The sequence below is a fragment of the Galeopterus variegatus genome, unplaced genomic scaffold (genome assembly GCF_000696425.1).
Source record: "Galeopterus variegatus unplaced genomic scaffold, G_variegatus-3.0.2 Scaffold1626, whole genome shotgun sequence".
In the NCBI taxonomy this organism is placed as follows: domain Eukaryota; kingdom Metazoa; phylum Chordata; class Mammalia; order Dermoptera; family Cynocephalidae; genus Galeopterus; species Galeopterus variegatus.
Genome location: NW_007727737.1, coordinates 310,555 through 335,272, shown reverse-complemented (window position 1 = coordinate 335,272; position 24,718 = coordinate 310,555). Strand labels below are relative to the sequence as shown.

Here is a 24,718-nt window from a genome sequence, read left to right as displayed (position 1 = left end):
AGAGCTGCCAGAACCTACTGCCATGTGAACATGTGCCTATGAATAGCTCTTGATGGACCAGGGAAGAGCTGCTTGGTTTATGAATGGCAGCTGCAATGTAAACAAATAGCATCCTGTTTAGAAAGTTACTGCATTAAGAACAGCTGATGGAAAGACTCTGAGGAAGGGAAGGGTAAATTGACAGTATGGGCTGAATTGCCTGCTGTTTTCCTAGCAGTGAAGAGCAGAACAATGATAAAAATCCCTATATTTGGATTTTTACCTACTCATGGGAAGTAGGTAATGGCCTGGCCATATAGTCAGGTAGTGGAAAACTGAACTACTCAAGGGATGTCTGTATGGGGCACAACCCTATGGAAATCACTCTGGGAATTTAAGGGGTTCATTAAAGTAGAACATATTTGTTGATGCTTATCAGAAGAATCCCCTTCTAGGTTCAAAGGTGATTAGAACCACCAACTGGATATTTTGGTGGGCAGCCTTGAGGGGGCCACCTGGGCCCATAAAATGAATGGCCATGGGGGGTCAGGAGCTGCAGCAATTCAGAGATGGGCTGAATCTAGACATATTCCTCTTGCACTCTTTGAGGCACTAAATGCCAACCAGAACTGTTCGTCTGCCAACATGACAGACTGCAGATGGCTGTGGGGAATATTTGGGGAAGGGTGGGGTGGGGGGTGGCTCTGCACATAGCTGGCAAGTAGATTACAATGGACCAATGCAAGCAGCCTGTCACCTCTCCCCCAGGGTGATGGAGACACAAAGGATTATTCGAAGCCCATTTCTTCTGAGCAGTGAGAGGCCCTGAAGGGGATTAATTTTTCAGGAACCCTCAAGAGAGAAGCATTCCTTGGAAAAATAACACTGAACTGACGTCTTCTCTCAGTTTTTATTCTCCAGGCCAGAAAGTTACAGAAAAGGAACACAGGTGGTTACAAAAGAACAGTCAGATAATTGTCATGGCAACAATCATTAGGTTTGGCTGCACCAAGGACATCTGCCCTTAGAGCCAGCAATTTTGCTGTGATACAATTCTTTATCTACAACAGAGACTTTAGCCTGGGGAAAGTTTTCTGTCTTTCGTAAGCTTAACATTTCTATGTGTATTTTTAAAAAGTTAGGTTATACCTGAAACTACAGGGCCTTGGAAGCTAGGCTCTGCGAAATACATTTACTTTACAAATGTTAGTATCTTCCACATTTGCCCCTTATTTATTTATTTATTTATTTATTTATTTATTTATTTATTTATTTATTTATTTATTTATTTATTTTTTAAAAGCAAAAACAAAAGCTATAAATCAAGTTTTCACAGTTAAGACAAAAACATTTTGTTAAAGCAAAGTTTGTATCATTTTAGCATGGCAAGTCCTTTTAATTTATCCCAGGTGGGGACTGATGATGTCATTGTCTCTCAAGGCTGTTGCACCAGCATTATTCCTGGTGGTGTGAATTAGGGTGTTATTGCCAGTTGTTGACACTCCAGAATGGGGTTCTGTTCTGTATAATAGTTGATTTTGAGTCCAGAGAGTTTATTGATGTTCACCCATCCAGGACATCACTGCTTCCAAAGCATCTAATCTTTGTAAAATTTGTTGATCAATAACAAATCTTTTGTTTAGGAACAGGATGTCTCATCTGAGTCATAAACACCCCCTTTAAGGCCGTGAAACTTTAGAGAACTGCTTTTGTAGACAAGATATTATTTTCCCCTTTCATGATCAAAGCATTCCTCACAAAAGCATTGATGATCAATTTGCTGATTGAAAATGTCTTGCTTTTATTTGTATAGATCCCTCAGTGCTGGGAAGGCTCATGCCCAGGTTGTCATGTCCCATGTTGGGGGGGAAAGATGAAACAACAGTTAGGCCAAATTAGGGCAACGTGAAGAGGGGTCAGGAACTTAGAAGAGACATGCTATTCTATAACCAAAGTTTTAAATTATATCCTGTTAAAAAGAGAGTCCATTTTTATTGAACTTATGAAAATAGCCACATTGCCATAATAATCATAAAGGTACTCAAAGTTTTTAAATTTGGGGGGGATCAAATAGGGAAAAAACAAATGCCTTTATCTCTGTTTTAAATTATATTTTACCAAAACTGCTGTTAGTTATAGATAACTTAAGAAAAAGAGTTTTCTTAAATCTGGAAAACAAGACATTAATGAGCAATGTTTCCAAATAAAAATTGTAAAAACCTATAATTTTTTAAATCAGTTCATTAGTTTTATGCAGTTAACTTTTGTTGTTTTGACCTTGGTGAATAATTTCATGAACCCATCAGTTTTCTTCATTAGAATTTTGGAAATTCAGTTCAAAGGTATGAACTCAAAATTTGTCAGGAAACTGTACCTGCCAGTTTTTTTTTTTGGAAATATTTGAAGACATAACATTTTAAAATTATAGTTGAACCAAGATTATGATCAGTAGTATTTATATCAAGACACAGATTTCTAAGAACCTTACAAAATTTTGGAACACATATTAATATCATCTTAGTATAATCAAAGAAGGTCAAACATTATTTCTTGTTTTGACAATGTTTTTTATACAGTCTAATTTATCAAATAAGCCAATTGGTTTTGATACATCTCTTGCATATCCTTTGAGAAGCTCCAGGGCCCTTGGAACATACCAAAGTTAGTTCAAGTCTGAGTTTTTAGAATTTGGTTTTGGAAAGTTTGTCAAATAACAAAGGCTTAAAACACTTAGTTGAATAAGATCACAAATCACTACAAAAATAAAACCAAAGTGACAAAGGATTTCAAAGACAGAGAGCACAAGAAATTATCATGATAAAACATGAAATAAGTTTCCTATGCCAGTTATCTAAAAAATAAAGAAAACCTCTCACAATTTTCTATTGAGCAGTTAAGTGCTTTTAGGAAATCTGGTTGTGCCAATGCAGGAGAATGAACTCTAACTGTATCAGAATACTTTTGATACTAATTTTTAGAAAAACTCACACATAATTTTCTTTCAAATCCAGTCAATTCTTCTACTGTAAAACCTTTTTAATAAACTTATCCACACAAACCATTATCATGACCTACTCAGACATTCTGTTTTTGTTCTGTACTTACTACTTCCTAAATAGCCAGTCATATTCCTCTAAGACAAAATACACTACACCAGATGTTTTTTATATAAAAATTTTTCTTTTTCTTTTTTTGGTCTTTGTAACCACAACTACATTTTCATATCCACAGCTTTCTTTATATTACCTCTGTTTTACATACTTGTTCTTTCTCTATCAATGTTAAATTGGTCTCATTTTTCTAAAAATTATATATAGAAAGGTTTTTCTGTTTTTGGAATAAACTAATCCTGTTTGATTAGTAAACCCAGGAAACAATGTATGCTGATAAGTACATTTTTATACATTCAGGTTAGTAAATGGGGATCCATAAGTCAGAGCAGATTACACAAAGCCCAGTTTGAGCCTCGGCTATTTTTACTAAATAAATATTTATGGCTTCCCAGCCAAAAACTTGGTGTATTAAATCTATACCCTTATCAGATAATGTTAACTAGGGCCTTTGAGATATTGTGCATTGGTCTCCTTTCACTAGCCATCCTGGGTCCCAAGTATCTACATGGCATTTAGGGCCATGTGGAATCTAGAGAGGCCATGTGGAGCTTAAGGCAGAGGGCAGCATTCACAAAGATAATGTCTAAAACATACTGTTTCTCCCAGCATGGCCAGAAGGCAGAGCTGAGATAAGGAGGAAACATATTGACCTAAAGACAAATATAGGCAAAAGGTTTAAATCGAATTTTGAAAATATATTTATTTTATCAAAACTTCAGAAAATTAAAGTCATGTGAACTTGAAAAGTATACTTATTTATTTAATGAGCATGCATTAATTATAAACCAACTTTGCACCATGCAGACAATACAAAAACATATAGACATGAACATGTAGACATAACATACATTTAGGTACATATATATGTAGACATAAACAGAAAAAAATAAAGATTTTATAGGTTTTGTTTAAAATATAATAAGAAGACAGACAAAATAGAAAACTCACTAGTATAAAAGGACAGTCAGGTTTAAATTGTGTTTCTAAGAAATGTTAAAGCTTATCCGTGAGGCATCACCCTGTTTTAGAGAAAGCAAGGTAACAAATTTATATTGCAAAGCAAAGTATATAAGCCTTTTCAAGGAGATGCAGAGAAAGTTTTCTTTTTTTAAAAAATATGGCATAAAGCTCTACCAGAAGATTTTATGAAGAAATACGTAGATGAGCCGAGAAGAAAATTTAGAAGTCTGTTCAATAGAACCAGTGGGATGCCGGAAAATTTGAGACCATCTAGTTAAACAGGTAGATTTTAGTTTAGTTTTTGTTTCACAAATGGGTTACTGAACTTAAGGGCTGAGCTATTAAACAGAGATGAAACCATTTGACTTTGGGGGTTTCCAGAGAAAGGCAGCAGACCCAAAAGAAGGTCTGGTTGGTAACAGGGCTGCATTTCTCTTAAAGCCTCAGAGTCTTTGGCAAAGAAGAGAAGCACATACAGTTAAGAAAAGAAAACATGCTCAAACAAAACTAAAATTGCAAAGAAATATTAACTTATTTTACTTTAGTTTGTCCAATTAAAAGTTTTTTCAGTTACTGGCAAAGATTAAATTTTATCCTTTTTCAGTGACATAAACATGTCTTCGTTTTTTATTAAGGTCTTGAATAGGTCTCAAAGCAACTTGGGATGGCTTGACGAGACCCATTGTATAAATTAACCGGTGATCAGTTTGTCCCCCAATTTTTTTGTCAAGGCTCCCTTCCTGGGGATACCAAGTATATAGTTGTCTAATAACCACTAACAGTTTTACAAACTGTGGTTCAGTTACTTTACAGCCGGCTGCTTTAAGGAGACATTGGAGTTGTAATTTATGTTGAGTCTTTCTTTTTGTTAAAGAATTTTTCATATTTTAAAAGTGAAAGAAAAAGAAAAAACCTTTGGGTTGAAAGCTAGCTTGACCTGCAGCAGGCATGGACTACTAATCAAGAACTGCCTGTGATCCCCTTACCAAGATGAGTATTCCCTTACTGGAATGTGCAAATATAAATGTCAGATGTCCTTTACTTTCCAAGGCTTGGCAGGTCAATCTCTGATCTGTGGAATGCCTCACACGGGGCACCATTTGTCACCTCTCCCCCAGGGTGACGGAGACACAAAGGATTACTCAAAGCCCATTTCTTCTGAGGAGTGAGAAGCCCCAAAGGGGTTAATTTCCCATGAACCCTGGAGAGAGGCATTCTCAGAAAATTAACACTGAACTGGGGTCTCCCCTCAGTATTTATTCTCCAGGCCAGAAAGTTACAGAGAAGGAACACAGGTGGTTACAAAAGAACAGTCAGATAATTGTCATGGCAACAACCATTAGGTTTGGCTGCACCAAGGACATCTGCCCTTGGAGCCAGCAATTTTGCTGTGTTAAAATTCTTTATCTACAACAGAGACTTTAGCCTGGGGAAGGTTTCCTGTCTTTTGCAAGCTTAACATTTCTATGTGTAATTTTAAAAAGTTAAGTTATACCTGAAACTACAGGGCCTTGGAAGCTAGACCATGTGAAATGCATTTACTTTATAAATGTTAGTATCCTCCACAGCAGCCCTCAGGGGCTCTAAATGGGTCCCAACAGGAATAGGTACTTACTCTGGACTGAGCTTTCACATCCAGTGATAGAAACAAATGTGCAAAGAACTATTAAAAGTTTGTAACAGAAGATACTGTACCAATTTTGGCTGCCAAGTTACATTTCTTCAGACCAAGTGACATACTTTACGATAGTGTTCAACAATGGGCGAAGAAATACCACATCAAATGGACACGTCGTGCTGCACATCATGCTCAGAGGAACAGCTTCATAGAGAGTTGGAGTGGGCAGTTGAAGCATTTGCTGTCTAAGACGGGGGGAGATACAGGCGCGAAGGCTGGCTCACTCACTTCATGAGTGTGGACTGTCACTCAACACTAGGGGAGGTAAGGCAGGGTCCCCATTGGACAGATTTCTTCTCTTTTCTGGCAGCTCTGGGGAAGAGGGGCCTGCAGTGGCCCCAGGACCAAAAATGCACTAGAAGCAGGAATGAGTCCTAAGAAAGAAACTGTAACTATACCTTCAAAGATTTATGTCAGAATTCCTAAGGCCTGATAGGGTGGATTGTGCCTTTACCTAATCTCGCAAAATTGGGATTGACAGTGAAGGCCACTGTACTGCTTAGTGGTCAGGACAGCCTGCAGTTCTGTAGCTGCGTAACCGATCCCTAAATGAGGGGAGTGGCCTGAGGGGAGGCTGCCTGAATTCTGGACCAGCACAGAGGCTGAACCGAACATTCCTACCAAAGGTGAAAACATTTGGGTAAGTATAAATGACAAATGCAGAGCAGGAGAAATAATAGCTGAGGTGACAGGAATGAAATGTGGGTTATGTAACAAAGGAAACACAACGTTATGTTAATACTTTGAGAGAGGTTCAGAGTCTCTCTTCACACAATTATACCAGACTCCCAGAAGAGTGAAGCTATATGTTTTCCAGGACCATCCCAGCTTTTGGAACCTGGCAAGGCTGAATGACAGCCCACAAAATCTGAGTGACATTGCTCTACTGAAACAATACGATAGAGTGAGATTCTGGACATATGACATGACAATGAATTAGAGCAACTGTCAGTAACCAAATGCAACTCTAGTAATGTGCTGGTACCTTTTGATTCTTATTTTTCAGGCTATATCTACTGCAAAAAATACCATTTTGGAAGGAATTTTTGAGAACTGCTTACTACTGGGACTTCAGATTGTGTGGGGTATGGCTCTTAGCAGTCTGATCACTGTGTAACTATAAACCTCAATAATCAAATTTTTAGGAAGGTCTCTGGTTATAATGGACGAAATATAATGGCAGCAAGCCCAACATGCCACAGTGTACTATGCAAAAACACTTACCACCCTTGTTTTGGTGAATGCCAAGCCACTAAGCAGAATAGAAAACAAACAAACAAACAAAAAAACCAAAAAAACAATGAATTCCTAATGGGATTAAAGTAGTGGCCATTACCTTGTGAATCAATCTTCCCTAGGAAAATGGCCCCTCTCTGAAACCAGAAAGGCTGTGGGTGGGACCTTATAACATACCCAAACTGCAATACATGTAGGTGTGACCACCAGTTATCAAACCCTAGTATGAGGGATCTACCATTATTGTGTGCAAAACATGTATCCTGAATGCACTCAGGCCACTAGTACACAGTAGCAATAGCACGCTTGGTGGATTAGCCACATTGGCTCACAAGACAGAAAAGGGCCTTAGAGGAGATAGATGCTGGTCCTGATGCATCCTGGTACAAGATAAATTTTCTTCTAATAAGAAGCAGCATTCAGAGAAAAAAGATTTATTAACTAGAATAGCCAGATTAGAGGGAGTTCTCCTCTGAAAAAAGTGTAAAGAATGGGAATCAGCATAGAAAGTTAATGAGGCAAAGTGTATCAGGCAAACTTACCAAGTAGTGGTAGATAATGCTAGAGCCCAGCACTGGGAAAGGCTCCGAAGCCTGGCCAAACAGGGCCTTGTGACTGTTTTAATACAAAAGGAAGCTGAAGTGGCCATGAGGAAGTGGCCCTCTACTAGCTGCTGAGGCTCCACGAGCACCCGTGGGAATCTGTAGCCCTCCAACTTGTGGAAGTTCTTGGGGACAATTGTAATTTATACCAATTTAGTATGACTGCCTTCACCCCCAAAACAGGTTGAAATAAAACATGTCTTGAAGTATAGTTAGTGGGGACAGAAACTATTCTAAATACCATGGGTATCCTCCCTGCCAGAGGGCGGTGGGCCCCGCTATACCATAACACACGATGAAAACCAGTCTCAGCACAAGCCTGTGAGATGAGACAGGGTGACTGGCTTTGTCCCCAGTTGGTCTGGAACCCAGAAATAACCAAGTCATGGCCAACTGTCATCTGGTATATGGGTAAGGGTAGATTCTGTTGGGAAGGCAAAAAGCAAATACCTCTGTAATTCTTACTAATTTGTTCTGTAATGAAATTGAATTGCACCATGACCATATTGCAATATAGTGTAATACTGGCATTATTGGTAAAATTCAACTACTTCATCTAAATAAGTCTTATGATAATACTGATATTGATTATTGATGATAAAATGTATTGGGAGATTGAGTTAAAGCTTCCTGAGGATGCAATATCTATGGAAAATGACTGGCCCAAGGAATAACTGGATCTAGCCAACCATGAGCTGATTTCTGAGCTAGGTAGTTCTGTATCATAAGGGACACAGCTACATCAAATGTAAATGCTCTGATAGGTACAGTCATCTGTGTTTGAAGACCACAGTCTATTTATGATATTGTGATATAATAATATGTTTGATCTTTGTCCCCAGTTCCTGGCAATGAGTGCCTAAAACCCTGAGTGATGAGGGTGATAGGAGCATCTTTTGTTATAGTATTTGTCTTTGTCCCTGGATCCTGACACAAAAGCATCTAAAAACCTTAGAATTTTCTAAGTCATACAGGGTGAGAGAGCATCTTTTGTTTTTCCTAACAAGCCACTTTCAACCATACCTTTTATGCATTTGGCAGGGTCTCTAGGTAGCTTCAGGAGGGGGCTGATTGCAAGAGGAACCAACCTTGTGATTAGGGGTTGGAATTTTCAGCCCCATCCTCTGACTTCCAGGGAGGGGGAGGGGCTGGAGATTGAGATAATCACCAGTGGCCGATGATTTAATCAGTCAAGCCTGTGTAATGGGTTCTCCATTAAAAAAAAAAAAAACCCTAAACAATGGTGTTCACAGAGTTTCTGGGTTGGTTAACGCATCCATGTGGCAGGAGGGCGGTGCACCCCAATCCCATAGAGACAGAAACTCCTGTACTTGGGACCCTTTCGGACCTCTCCCTACATACCTCTTCATCTGCATCTTCATTTGCATCCTTTATAATATCCTTTATAACAAACAAACTAGTAATATTAAGTAAAATGTTTTCCTGAGTTCTGTGAATCATTCTAGCAAATTATTGAACCTAAGGAAGGAGTCATGGGAACCCCTGTTTTATAGTTGCTTGGTCAGAAGTACTGAGCACAATGAGATGTGTTAAAACTAGTTTACTTACATGTTTTCAATGCTTGTCTTTTTTCAAAATTTAAGGCTAACAAAGTCTCTCTCCTTTGACCAAAACTTGAGTCAGACTCCTGAGTCCCATCTGACTATGCTTGACCTTAGGCTTTCTTCTCTGTAGAATCCAGTTTAATCAAGAATCCTGGTAAGTCAGTTTAGCCAGAAAACCCTTATCTTTGACATTTCCTCATAGTAATTTTCCATTCACTGATCCCCACCCTGCTCTTTGTTTAGAAATCCCCACCTGTCCCTGTTGGAGTCAGAGTTGAGGCCAATCTCTCTTCCCCACTGCAAGACCCTGTTGCAGTGGTCCCTATACCTATCACTTGGCCCCTCTTCAGTAAGGTCTGCCTTACCATCCTTAGCAGGTGTTTGGATAATTTTTTTCTTTAACAAGGCCAATACAACTATTCAGTTGGGCTGTACAAGGAATCAGATGAACTGTGTGGAGATAAAGTAGTTGCAGTCATCTAACTAGTGAAAATGAGCTGTGTGTTTTCTCCTCATTTCCAAATTTGAGAGCCTAGAATCTCCTCTCTGTTAATCACAGTAAATCCTTGATTTAAAATTTGAAGCTATTGTAAATTGGTGCTCAACTTACTAAGGGCTTGATATGTTTGGATATTTTCGAGGGGATCATACACCTCTGATAATCATACATGTACATCTGATTCTTACCAAAATTGAGAAATTGACTTTACTGTAATCCAGTTGAAAAAAAATTGCTTACGAACCTTAAATTTTGTGACTTTCTATCTTTCTGCACTAGACATTTGACACGTTATGTTCACTTGATAGTTTTCTATTATAAACATCCCATTGTTACTGAGTAGTTGTCACTTAGAAGGTTCTGTAAAAGCCAGATTCCTTTCATACATTCGTTTAATCTTCTGTTCATTCAACAAATGTATATTTGACATACACAATACCTGAGACTGAATTAATAAAATTTGATAAAGCAACTTATATTCTAATGCTAATCTTAAGACCTCTTTTTATATGACAGACTCATGAGTCAGTTTAGTTTGTAAGGTCAAATCAGTTTTCTTCATAAAGGATTTTGAGAGAAATGCTTTATATTACTAGAAAACATGGTATTAATTTTCGATTAAAAATTAATTACTGTTAATAATAGGGAGAACTTTTTGTTTTAATTTTAACTCTTTTTATAGTAGAAAAAAATAATAACAATGTGTCCAAAAAATGGATGAATGGTAATATAATGTATTGACCATCACTGAATAAAACATACCACTAAAATGGCAAATACTGACACTGTCTAGCAACATGGAATAGGTGTCCGGAGCACCAACTGCGCTGGCACATGCTCTGTCCGCACTGCATTGCCTGGCCTTCTTTGTGAATCCTCATATATCCCGTATATCCCAGTTTTCACAGTTTCAGAGTACAGGTTTTGTTTTCACAACATCAATAGGCAGCTTGCCTGGCCGCAGGGACCTTGGAATGTCCTCCCCAAATGCTCAAGTCCCCTTCCATTATTTCTATGAATCACCAGGGACACAATGTCTCATCAAGCCTGGAAGACAGGTCAGCTCACGTTGGTAGGCCCCATTTCATACCAGTTTGCCTCTGCGATGTCGGGGTTTTTATAACAGGTAAAAGTTAAATTCCTTTCTCTCATTCCCTAAGCTACTAATATGGTGCCCACTCATTGCATTAATTTTCTTTTCTTTCTTTATCAGTGTGCTCCACTGAGTAAGTTGGTTATTGATGTTAATAGCTGCTCTCAATATTTTAGAAAAGCCGAGCAAGTAGGTAAAGGTTTCTAATGACCCCTAAGAACATTTTTGTTTAGTGGCTCCATCTGCTGGAGAGAGTCTGCACTGCTTGCTTTTGTTACCAGACGTGACAGGCTAATCGACTACCTAGAAACGTCTGGAAAATTTCCAGAAAATTTGGCCCAGAGATGAAACCGTTTTTAACTACATTGTAAAGTGTCCAGGGAAAGGGAGGTCTGTTCCTCTGACCAGAGGTGTGGGATAGAAAATAAGAGTTCTGCATTCGGTCGTTCGGGTTGGTTAACTCATTGGGTGATGATAATTAGGGTTGGGATTAGTGTTGCTTCAAATAGGACATAAAATATGATTAGTTCTGTGGTGGTAAATGGCATGTTTAGGAAAATTTGTAGTGAGATTAGCATAAGGACGTATAGTTTTTTTCGTGTGGTCCTTTCTTTGAAGAGCTGTTGTTGGCTTGCTATAATTATTAGAGGAAGGAGTCGGGTCATTAATATTAGAAGGGGGGGTTGAGAAGGGGTCTGAGAAGAAGTTTAGTGATGTGCTTGTGCTGTTTTTATTGTTGTGATTTAAGAAAAAGAAGGTGGTGAGGCTAATTAATAGGTTGTGGGTTGTTGAATTAATTCAGATTATATTGTTAGAATATCACGTAGTGAGATTAAGTATAATTGTAGGGATGATGAGTTTTAGCATTGCAGGAGGTTGAGGTTTTGTATATAGTCTAGGCCGTAGGTGTTAGAGACTATTATTAGAATTGCTGAACCCAGGGCAGCCTCTTGCAGGCTGCGAAGACTAGAAGGATAGTGGGAGGGTGTAGGAGAGGGTGCGGTGTCTGTTTAGGTATAGGAGGGTGCCCGGGATGAATAGGGACAGTATCATTTCCAGGCACAGGAGCGAGGATATGAGGTGGGATTGACACATTAGTGGCCCTGCGAAGGACGTGCTGTATGCTAGGATAATGTTGATGTAAACCGAAGGCATTTTAGTAGTTACGAAATGTCGTAATTTAATGGGTCGAAACCAATTGTTTTGATTAAACTAACTACTCTCTTCAGCTCATTCTAGGCCTTTTTGGGCTCATTCGTAGGCTAAGCCCAGGGCTAGGATGAGGATTAGGACAAGCGTTATGATGAGTACCAGTTTGAGGCTGTTTGTTTGGGTGGCTCATGGGAGAGGTAGTAGGAGGGCAATTTCTAGGTCGAGTAGCAGGAATGCGATGGCTACTAAGAAAAATTTTATGGAGAACGGTAGGCGTGCGGAGCCTATTGGGTTGAATCCGCATTCATATGGGCTCAACTTTTCTGCATAGACGTTTAGTTGTGGGAGTCCAAAGGCGGTGGTGACGAGCAGCGGTGCTAGTGCTATGTTGGTTGAGAGAGTCAGTATTAGTTTAATTGTTCTTTTCTGGGTTGTGACCAGAGCTAATTGATTGGAAGTCAGTTGTACTGGCTGATACAGAAAGAATAGGATCCTCATCAGTAAATAGAGACGTATGAGAACAGTCAGACTACATCTACAAAGTGTCAGGATCAGGCTGCGGCCTCAAAGCCAAAGCGGTAGTTGGATGTGAAATGAAATTTTAGTTGGTGTAAAAAGCAGACCGTGAGAAACGTAGAGCCGATAATTACATGCAGGCCATGGAAGCCTGTTGCTGTGAAGAATGTTGATCCGCACACGCCATCGGAGATAGTGAAAGATGTTTCAAAGTCCTCTGAGGCTTGGAGGAGTGTGAAGTGAATACCTAGAGAGACTGCAGTGAAGAGGGCTTGGAGTGTATGTTTACGATCTCCTTCCATGAGACTATGGTGAGCTCAGGCAATGGATACTCCGGAGGCTAATAGGACTGATGTGTTGAGTAGTGGGACTTCCGCAGGGTTGAGGGGGTTGATGCCTGTGGGTGGTCAGCAGCCTCCGAGTTCGGGAGTTGGGTTAGGCTTGAGTGGTAAAAGGCTCAGAAGAATCCAGCGAAGACGACGACTTTGGATACAATAAATAGGATGGTCGCAGGCCTGTTTGAACAACGGTTGCATGGTGGCCTTGAAAGGTGCTTTCTTGCACTACGTCTTGTCATCATTGATACATGGTTAGTAGGTTGGTTAGTAGGCCCAGTGTTAGTAGAGTGTTAGAGTTAGAGTTAGAGTAGAATCATGTTGCTGGGCCAGATGTTAAAAGAAAGGCAGACAGGGCTCCCGTGAGTGGTCCTTTCTTCGTTGTCCTGCATTTGCCACTCCTCCCCTAACAGGGAAACTTCTTTCTCCGAAAAGTCTCTTTAGCTCCCACGGCTAATGGGCCTAGTCTAGCAATTTCTTTTGCAGTACAAGGCCCTGTGTTAGAAATTCTCCATTGTCTATGCCATCTGGTTTTACTTAGCTGTAGGAATGTAGCCGTCTTCATGTAGAAAGGAAATGCTCTACCTCAGGCTGATGCTTAGCTTTGGATTTGGAGGAAGTGTGGTTATTTTTCCCTGTAATTCCACTATTTTTTTTTTTAATCTCTAGTGAATTTTCCTAAAAAGCCCTTGGAAAGTTTCTAACATTTTAGGCTGTTCCAGCTGCCCTTCTTGTAGTGGCTGACAGTGCTCTTTCGACCCTTTCTTCTACACAAAATCCTGAGAAGTTGATTACAGTGAGATCCAGCTGTCTCAAAGAGGAGAGATGGCAGTCTTCTTTCTAGGCTATTTTATTTCTGTGAATGCTTCACTCTGGGATTCTTGAGCGATCCTCCACAGGGCAATCATTCAACCCTGCATGCAGCCCTTAGCCAACTTTGGCCGCAGGGCTCCCGGCCTACATAATTTGGCTACAAGACCTTCTTCACATCGTGTTCCCTTCTCAGGATGAGTCCTCTGTCATTGGACTGCTGAGTGATCTGCTCCTGGGTGTCCAGAGCTTGCAGGCTAATTATGCAACCAACAGGGTGACTGGCCATTTGAACCTTCTTAGGGCCAAAATGTCTAGCCTTTTAAAGTCATTTTAACTTTGAGACAACCATTGCCCTGGGTTTTGTCTCCCGTACAAAGGGATGTAGTCGAGCTACACTTGACTCCAAGTATAGCTGCTATTACAGATGTGGTTTCATTGCTTTAGCAGATTAACTCATCTCCCAGTGCTTGGTATGCATCTATGGATATAGAAAATGGTTTTCTTCTCCTTATCTGTTAGTAAGGACCACCAGAAGCAGTGTGTTTTCAGCTGGCAAGACCAGAAATACACCTCTACAGTCCTACCTCAGGGATATATCAACTTTCCAGCCTTATGTTAAAATTTAATCCTCAGGGACTCTGATCACCTTTCTGTCCAGCAAGACGTCACAGTGGTAAACTTACTGAGGATTAGACCTACTGAGCAAGAAATAGCAACTACTGTAGATTTCTTGGTAGGCCTTTGTATGCCAGAGAGTGGAAATGAATCTGATAAAACATTCAGGGGCCTTGCATGTCAGTGAAATTTCTAGGAGTCTAGAGGTGTGGGGCACATCAAAATTATTTCTTCTGAGGTGAAAGGTAACTTATTGCATCTGGCTCCTCCTACAAAGAAAAAGGAAGCCCGATGCCTAGGTGGCCTCTTTGGATTTTGGAGGCAGTATATGCTCTAAATCAGCACATAATATATGGTTCTGTTTTTCTTATATCCAGTTTTCCAGGGTCCAGGAATCAAGGGGTGAGAGAAAATCAGAGTGGCACCGCCCACTAGTATCCCTAGTGATCCACTAGAGACTTGCTTCTCATCGCCATGACCTTATTCTCTGCTGGTCTAGAAGTCTTAGTTCCAAAGAGAGAAGTTTTTCCACCGGGGCCACGACAATGGTCCCACTGAACTGGAAGTTAAGACTTCACTCAGCCACTCTGGGCTCCCCATGCACCTGAATCAACAGACAAAGAAGGGAGTTACTGTGCCAGCAGGAATGACTGATCCTGATGCTAAGGGGAAATCGGATTGCTACTATACACTGAAAGTAAGGAAGCGTATGTCTGGAATGCAGGAGATTCCTTAGGGCATCTGTTCGTACTACTATGTCCTGTGATTAAGGTCAATGAAATGTTACAACTCAATTCAGGTAGAAATGTTAATGGCCCAAACTCTGCAGGACTTAATGTTTTGGTCACCCCACTAGGCAAAGAAACACAACCAGATGAGATGATTGCTGAGGGCAAAGGAAATGTGGAAAGCACATTGGAAGAAAGTTACAAATGGTTCATTATAAATATGAACTATAGTCATGTGACCAGTTGCAGAAAAGAGGACTGCATTGAAACAACACACTAAACCCTACAAATATGTACACATAAATGATAAAATTTTAAAGAGAGCTGTAATTGTTATATTTCTTTTTTATTTTGCTATGAATATGTGTGTGTATAGAAAACATTTATGGGGGCCGGTCGGGTGGCGCACTGCTACAGTGCGCCACTAGGGAGTGCGGCGGCGCTCCCGCCGAGGGTTCAGATCCCACATGCAGACCGGTTCCTGCTCACTGGCTGAGCGAGGTGCGGGTGCAGCACTGAGGGTTGCGATCCCATTGCCGGTCCCGGTCTGGTACAGGCGCAACACTGAGGGTTGCGATCCGTTGCCGGACACGAAAAAAGACAAAAAAAGGAAAAAAAAAAAATAGAAAACATTTATGTATGCATATATGTACTCTATATATGAAATGTTTTTTGCTTTAATCTCTCTCATATTTCTTATTTAACATAAGATGTGCTAATAATAGTAAACTTTACATCTTAGTATTTAAATTACAGTATTATGGAGAAGAGTAAACATTACTCAGAAGCTTTGCATCCTTTCCTGGGGGGAAAAGCTTAGCATATTTTCAGTTGTGTGCAACATAGTTGTATCATATCAGCCAAACATATGCCTTTGTTATTGTCTTATTTGTAGATTATGCATTGGTGCCAAGCTGACAAAGTGTGGACTGTGGGTGGTCAGTTTTATGTGTGGACCTGGCTGAGGTATGGTCCCCAGTTACTCAGTCAGACACTGATCTAGGGGTTGCTGTGAAGGCGTTTTTTGGATGTGATTAACATCTACAGTCAGGCACTTTAAAAAGGCACTAGAAATATAAAAACATGTAGGATCATGTGATGTCCAGTCAACTGTGGGTGAAGGACATTGACAAAATATTCACACAGAGAGTTGGATAGGTGAGAATAAAGTGTGATAAGTGCCAGAGAGAGGAGTAGTGTTGTCACAGAGCTCAAGGGTTCTTAAAAATTGAGTTTAGATATAGAGAATGTTTGGAAGTTAACTTAATAAAGAAGGGAGGAAAGAGGATTCCAGGTATGGGGAACAATTGCCAACACATTGTGGTGAAACAGGGCATGACAATTTGATTTCCTAAAGTTAGTCTAATGTGGTTGTGGTGCTGACAGTTAAGGTGACTTTGGTATAGGGAAGAGACTAAATAAGTAAGACGAAATAAGTAATAAATAACAGGGATTTCTAGGTCATGATGTTATTCTTAGGAAAATACTGAAGTGCTGTAAATAGGGGGTTTTATTGTCAGTATGTTTTTTGAATACTACTCGGGTTTCATGGAAGAGCATGACAGAAATGGAATAACAGCGGGACAGGAAGACCTCATTGTTGCAATTATTTGGTATCTTAGTACCGTTATGTTAAGATCACAAAAGTGGTGATGATGAGAAGAGGACAAACTTGAAAGGTATTTAGGGTAAAAAAAGATAACAATACCTGGTGATGTGAGAGGGAGAGTGGACAGCAGCGTAGAGGTGGGAGGGAAGGTAAGGACAAGATGACAACTGGTTTGTAGACTGATTTTCTCGTACAGGTGCCATTTATTGAGATATGCAATGCTAGAAGATGGCTTACTTTGTGAGGAAAGTTAATGAATTGTTGAGTTTTACACATTGAGTTTGAAGCACCTGTGAGATTTTAGATTTGATAGTTAAATAGTCAGTGTAGGTCTCATGATCAGAGAAAGACCTGGGTGAGAGATATAAATTTACAAGATGACAACTGGTTTGTAGACTGAATGATTTTCTCGTACGGGTGCCATTTATTGAGATATGCAATGCTGGAAGATGGCTTACTTTGTGAGGAAAGTTAATGAATTGTTGAGTTTTACACATTGAGTTTGAAGCACCTGTGAGATTTTAGATTTGATAAGTTAAATAGTCAGTGTAGGTCTCATGATCAGAGAAAGACCTGGGTGAGAGATATAAATTTAATATGCATTGCTCCATACATAACTGAAACTGAGAATGGAAGAGATTAGCTAAGAGATTTGCTAATCATTGTAGAGGAAAGACGGAGAGAAGATATAGGAGACTAAATTTCCAAAAATATAGGAGAAATAAGACTATAATTCAGATGAAAAAATATTCTTTATACCTACTCATTTTCTGTAACATTTTATTTTCTCTATCACCCTTTTCACACATCTGAGAAGTACTATACCCAGGCAAATCATAAACGGACACAGACACACACACACACACATACACACACAGCCCTTCAGGACACACAGAGCTTTTGCACTTTCCTGTGATCCGAGTTCATTCTTCATGTGGTGTCTGTCTTTCTGTCACAGAAATAAAGACGGACTTTCTGCAGAATAGATTACAGCTCACAAATCCATTCATTCTCATGCTCACAATTTTTTTCAGCAATATCAATACGAGACACCTGTGCACATTTCATGCTTCTGGTCCGTGGTTTGTTTTCATTTATTGAAAACCTATAGAAAAAAAGAAGATGATTATCTTTATACCAGCCAAAAAAGTATGCACATGTCCAGAGGATCTCAGAAAATATCTTCTACTTTTTAATACAAATATAATCTTAAACATTTAAACAATACCCAACAATATAATGGGTAAAGTAATTCTTCTCACCCTGAGTTCTATTTCTCAAAACCTCTCTCCAGAATAGGTAGAAGTTAATGAGTATTAGTTAGAGGTGCGTATGGCTGAGGCTAAAATATCACCTCCAATTTTTGTCATTTGAAAAATGACTGATCACTGTTGGAAGTGAGCAGAAACTTCTATTTTGCAAATTAAACTTTTACTCTCATAGGAGATTTTACACTTGCCTATTTACCTCTTAGACAAAATGATAAAATAAAAAGGCAGCAGTGGCAAACCCGGTTTCACACATCCTTCTTCTGAGTGGATGAAGTTCTTTCATTTCACTACTTTCTGTGTGGATCATTTTATATGAATTCTTTATCAGTCTGTAATAGTCCATGAGGAAATTTATACCTGATCACTCACTTCAAGCCTGACACTATTGAACGACACTTTCTTGTGACATAATAAAGGATTAAATCACAAAAAAGCTACAATACAATAAACTCACAGATGGGAGTCAAAAGAGCTGTTGTCCACCCAGATCCATGATGTCCCTCCAGATGGAATATTCAAGCCAATCCAATAAAAGGCTGAAGAATTTAGGTGCAGCCAAAGGAAACTCTAAAGGGAACAATGACTGTTATATGAAGCAACTCACTGATTCTTACTGATACAAGAAAAGTATCTCAAGAGCACCTTCTATCTGCTTGGCACTGTGCTTGAAGATGGGAATGACCAGGGAAGTAAGAGTGCTTCGTGTGTTCCAGTAGATCCTCATGAAGGGACAGATGTGTAAACACACTACTGCAACGCAACGTGACGATGGCTAAAGGACAGTAGGTATAATGGTCATAGACACTGAGGCTGCGAAGTCAGACGGCCTAATTTGAATCCTAGCTGTGCAATTTACTACTGTGTGTTCTTGCACAAGTTATTAAGTCTTGCCACTTGACTTTCCCAATCTTTAAAACTCAGGAAAGAACAGTACCTGTCTCAAAGAGGTATTTTTGTTTTGCTATTAGATAGTCTTATTAAACACTGTCTGGCACATAACAAACACTCAGTACATAAACAGTGGATATAATTTTTTATGATGTTAATTAGATCTAGTTGGCTGATAGTGTTGCTCAGTTCTTCCATCTCTTTACAAATTCTTATGTATTTATTTATTTATTTTGTCATTCCTTAGATGTGTTTACATCTCCAACTATAATTGTAGATTAGTCCATTTCTCCTTTCAGTTCTACCTCAAAGAGGTATCATTGTTTTGCTATTAGATAGTCTTATTAAACACTGCCTGGTACATAATAAATGCTCAGTACATAAATGTTAGTCATTATTTTAAATGCAAATATCAAATAATGTATAGAAACAAGAGAAAAATATAGGGAGAATTAAAGGAAGAAAGCATTATCTGGGCTGATATGGCACATATTGCTCATAGTTTCTTAATATCTCTTTTTCTATAGTAATCCCACCCTTAAGCCAAACTATATGAAGGAGCATAATAAAGGGTACAGTTTTCACTCTCCTTTCTGTCTAGGTGTGACAATATGAACGACCTAATTTCTGACTAATGGCATAGAATGGAAGTGTATTGAAATTCTAATCATGTACTTAAGGGGTAAGGCTGTATGTATCCTTCCTTCCATCATTTTCTTCTTTCTTAATGTAGATCAAAATGTAGTGATGGTGGTGAACCAAACCAGGACCAGATGGTCAGGAGCAGCTCCCTCCTGATGAGGGTGATGAGCAGAAACCCACAGCAGTCGGCACTGTGGCGTGAGAAAGTGAACCGATTGCATATATTCTTAGATTTTATCCCAGTTTTAGCACTTTGAAACTGCTAACTTCTTACAGTTAATCACTTGTAGTCGTTTTACTGGCATCTTCATTTTTGTTTTCTAATTGATACTGATGTTACATTTTATAATTGAGAGCATCTTAGAGTCAACGAAAGAAGTAAACCCCTGTCTCGTTCAAGCTACAATAATTTTGCTAATCCCGTGAAGCTGAACTCACATGCTAAATAATATAACTGTTTATCAGAAAGTAATCATTACACGTGCAAGGGAGACAATAGCTTTTCTCTGATGAATAACCGTTGTACTGTGTGGGTCTGTTTCTGGACTCTTTATTCAGTCTCACTGATCTATGTGAGTATATCTCTCCTTTGCCAATATTGTACCACCTTAATGAATTTAGCTTTGCAGTAAGACATAAAACTGAGTAGTTGAAATCCATTCTTCTGTTTGCTTTGGGTTTAGTTTACTCTTCTTTTTCTAGTTTTTGTTGTTGTTTGTTTGTTTAGTAGAAGGTTGGATGATTGATTCTGCATTACTTCTTTTTTAAATACAAGCATTCAATACTGTACCTTCCCCTCTAAACTCTGCTTAACCTAACACTCACTAATTTTGACATCTTACATCATTCAACTCAAAATATATTTTTAAAGTTTCCTCTGATACTTCCTCTTGGACTTACACATTATTTAGAAGTGTGTAGTTTAATTTCCAAATATTTAGGAATTTTCCAGTTGTCTTTCTGTGCTTAATTTCCAGTTTAATTTTTTATGGTCTGAGTCATACATTTTGCATGATATCTGTATTTGTAAATATTTTTAGTTCATATCCCAAAATATGATCTGCCTTCATGAAAGTTCCATGTGTACTTGAAAAGTATGTATATTCCACTGTCGTTGGATAGAATTTTTTATAATGTTAATTAGATGCAGTTGGTTGGTAGTGTTGCTCAGTTCTTCTATCTCCTTGCTAATTTTCATTTATTTATTTTTTTTGTCATTACTTGGGTGTATTTACATCTCCAACTATAACTGTAGATTTGTCCATTTCCCCTTTCAGTTCTATCGTGTTTGCTCTGGTGTATACACATTTATAATTGATGCTCATTGGGGGCTGTTGAAGCCCTATCCCCCAGGACTTCTGAATGTGACTATATTTGGAGACAGGGCCTTTAAAAAAGTGACTAAATTAAAACAAGGCTATCAGTGTGGGTCCTAATTCAATGTGACTGGTGTCCTTAAAAGAGGAAGAAATTTGGACACGCAGAGAAACAGCGGGAATGTGCACACACAGAGGAAAGACCATGTGAGGACACAGTGAAAAGGTGGCCCTCTGTAAGCCAGGGGGAGAGGCCTCAGGAGAAACCAGACTCCTTCATCTTGGATGTTCAGCCATCAGAACCAAGAGAAGCACATTTCTGTTGCTTAAGCCTTTCAGTCTGTTGGTGCTTTGTTATGGCAGCCTTTGTACAGTAATACAGCTCCTTTACCGTTATGTAATATCCCTCTATTCTTTGGCGTATCTTCTTTTTTCTTGTCTTTTTGTATACCTCATTCTTGTTTGTTGAAAGTTGAATATCTTGTCCAGAATAGTAAAGGCTGAGTTAAATAGTTTTTGTGCTTGGAAATGAGCACCCAGCTCCTTCTCTTAGGTCTTTAATAAGGGGTTTGAGTTAATCATTAAGATTTGGGTTGGGTTTGGGATTTCTTTTTCTTTTTTGTTATGCGATGAGTATCCTAGATGGACTAATAATTTTTGTTTTTGCCATTTTGCCTTTAAGTTATTTTAAAGCTTGAAAATAATTTCTTAGAAAATGATTTTCTATTATTTGGAGTAATTATTCTTCTGTAATATATATTCTATCTGTTTTTTACCTTTTTTTTAAGGTTTGGAAATATTCATACCAGTGCATAAGTCTTGTGCTGATTCTTTTTAGATTCTTATTTATCATCGAAAGGGGACAATTATGTTTAACACACTTACTTCCTTAAAAATAATAAATGAGGTATAACCTAAACTAGAGGAAGAAAGTTTCCATTGAAGTGTGTCGTCTTAGGCCACTGCTCTCCAAAATCTGGTTTATTGTTTGCACAAGATATGAGATTCTTAGTGAAATCATTTACTGTGCAATTTCTCTATACAATCATTTATTGTTTATTTTTTTCAGAACTTTCTTGTTAGAAGCTTTTCAGTTGATTCCTGTTTCCCCTTTCTTGGATATTAAAATTGAACTCCAGGAGGAGGACAAAAGTCTCTTTATTATTCTTAATTATATTTTAGATTTGGTTTATATGTTGTTACACTTGACAGGAGAGTCTCACAGTTTGATATTTGGGATTATGCTGGTCACGCTGAAAATAGTTTTACTTTTCTTTTTGTTTTTCATGCTGTTGATTTCTGTGAAACTAAGAAGGTCCCCCCACCCCCAGAAGTCTCTACAGCTGCCCTTTGGTAAGCCCTCCCAGGTGACTGGTGTTCAATCAGGATTGTAAACCACTGCTAGTCACTAGGTTTGCAGAAACTGAGCCATTGTCATAGTTTGTGATGCTAACACTAAGGCTCATGCTGAGAACCCTTATTTGATGTTTGCTAATTAGCATGTATATTGGCCATATCGATTACCTGTAGAAGGTTTAAAGTAGTGTCCAACTTTCCTTTAGTAAAACTTCAATTTAAATTAAACTAGAGTTAGCTAAATATTAGCTCTCTTCAAGAAAGAACTAAATCTCAGTAAGGATTATTCTACATTTCCTTTCTCACAATATTATCCTTAATTTCAGTTACCATGTGATCTGGCTGCAGGCCTCATGAGCATTGCAATAAACATGGGAGATGAAATATGATATTTAACCTTACATTTTAAAATGGAATCTGGCAAGCAGTAATGATCTTTTGTGGAGAAGAATTTAGGCATATGGTACTGAATACATTCGTCCTCCCCCAAGCCAAAAAGTAGCCTAAAGTAATCATGTAGTTAAAAATCAACTCAATTAATATTCGTATAGTTAATAGCACATGAAGTTTTTTAAAAAAAAATTTCACAGACATTTTCCAAGTTTGTAGCAAGATAAATTCCATGGCAAATGTAGGGGATGCTATAATCTCTAAATATTAAACCTCACCATATCGATGAAGTCTTGAATCACCATGAGATGTGAATTTTTCATGGCACAGTCATTTTGACTTTTGTTCCAAGATGTCTTAGTTTTAGCAACCCAGTAACATTTCCCCCCATGCAGCTGCCAGTCTTTAGAGGGGCATGATTTATGGGCAGTAGAAGAGTTGGAAGACACTGGAAAAAAAAAAAAGGTAACTAATTGAAAGAAATGCAGAACTGTGTCATAATAATACATACTGATTAAAGGCTCTCAAATTTCGTTAAGTTCTTTGCTAAACTTTCTTTGACATAAGCATGTGCTTCTCTCCAGGATAGATTTGAATAAATAAATAAATAAATGAAGATTAACAGAACTACAACCATGTGTTTATTCATTCATTCATTCATTCTTTCTTCATTTAATTTATTCTCTTAAAAATTTATTGTGTTTTCTATCAGCAAGGCAATGCATAGACACTGGGATAAAACTTTGAAGGAAAATTAGAAATTACAGATTTTAATTAGTGATTTATTAACACACCATAAATTTTAGGAGTTATATATCACACTAGAGTAGTTTTTCATGAGAAAAAATAAATAAATAAATAAAGTACCTGCAATGACCATGAGTTTTAAGAGGGAAAATACTTTAACTATATTCTTTCTGCACCCGCACATTTCTCAATAGGAAAAAAAGAATAAACTGCAATTTTTAAAAATGTCAATAAAATATATTTAAATTCATTTAAAATTTATTATATGAGCTCACTTTTCTCATTTTACCTTGGACCTTTGAATATTTTTGTCATGGACTGTAATAAATACATGAAAAACAATGATCTGAACCATCACCCTATAGAAATAGAGGAGGCCTTCCTCAATTCAAATATCCTCAAAGAAAACCAATGCTACTGTTCATGGCTTTTACTCAGGAATTAGGCAATACAGAATAACGTTACCTGTTGTGGTAATCATTCCAGATTTGTTTCCCCCAGCACACCGCTTCTCTTTTGATTCATTATCCATTTTAGTACGTCTTGCAGGGTTGAAATGAATAACTAATGAAATAAGAAACATATTTTCCTAACTAAATAAAAAGCACAAAACCACTAGGTTCTAGCGACTCTGTGAAGTTTAATAATTTGGAAATTCTAAAGTAAGTAAAGTGATTAAGAAAAAAATAACATTATTTTTCTTAAGATTTGGAGTTTCCTTTGCACTCTTATTAATCTTAGTTATGTTAACTTTAGGAGAATTGAAAAAATATGACTTGGAGCCAGAAAAATACTTACTTGATTTTTTTCCCCCTGGAGCTTTCATATTTATTTTAATAAGCACAAAATATCTAGCTCTGGATAGGAGCCTCATTTGGATAGTTTGTGTTTAGTGAGTCTCTATTAATTATATCAGTTGTCACCTGCTTCATGGAAAGAGTTTTGTGTGTCTTGGTTTCAGTTCGTGATTTTGTTCCTTTTTGAGATTATGCATGTAAATGTTGCATATAGAAGGGTAGTGTTAGCTCAAAATAGTTTTATTACAATGAAGAAATATTTGTCTTTCTCATGGCTCTTTAACTGAAACTACTTTTGGTAATTTATAATCTCTCAATGGTGTGTTTTAGGCAATAGTATTGATCACATAAAACAAAATAAATGTTACCTGAAAGAAATAAAAGTAAATATTTAATAGTGCTTGCTATGTGCTGGTCATTAACATATGGTACTACATTTACAATACATTTAATTAATTTAATGTAGTTAATACATAATCTCTAATACTTACGTTGACATATAGTACTTCCAGTCTTTCCAACATACATACATCATAATACATTGTACCTTAAGTATGAATGCCTTTGGTGGTGGAGCTGGTGTTTGAAAATAGGCACTGTGGCTCTAGAGTGTCCATGCACATTATTGCCTTCTAGATAAACTTTTCAAAAAGACATCTTATCTTTAATGGATTTTTGTAACAAATCTATTGCCTTTACATAACAAAAAGAAATATAGCAGAGTTTTAATGCTAATTATTTTTGCTTTCCTCCTCCCCCTAATTTTATACCTCCAATTAGGCATCCTGCTGATCTCTAGAACCCCTTCCAGTGCTGGA

The 24,718-nt window shown here is 38.0% G+C and overlaps 1 protein-coding gene across 1 annotated transcript in view; it reads right to left on the bottom strand.

The window, feature by feature from the left end:
- Positions 1–22,616: 22,616 nt before the first annotated feature.
- Positions 22,617–24,718, bottom strand: part of CLECL1 (C-type lectin-like 1) — a 7,230-nt gene continuing 5,128 nt past the window's right edge. Inside the window, 1 exon segment of the mRNA XM_008578081.1 lies at positions 22,617–22,804. Within this exon segment, the coding sequence (XP_008576303.1) occupies positions 22,617–22,804 (188 nt within the window).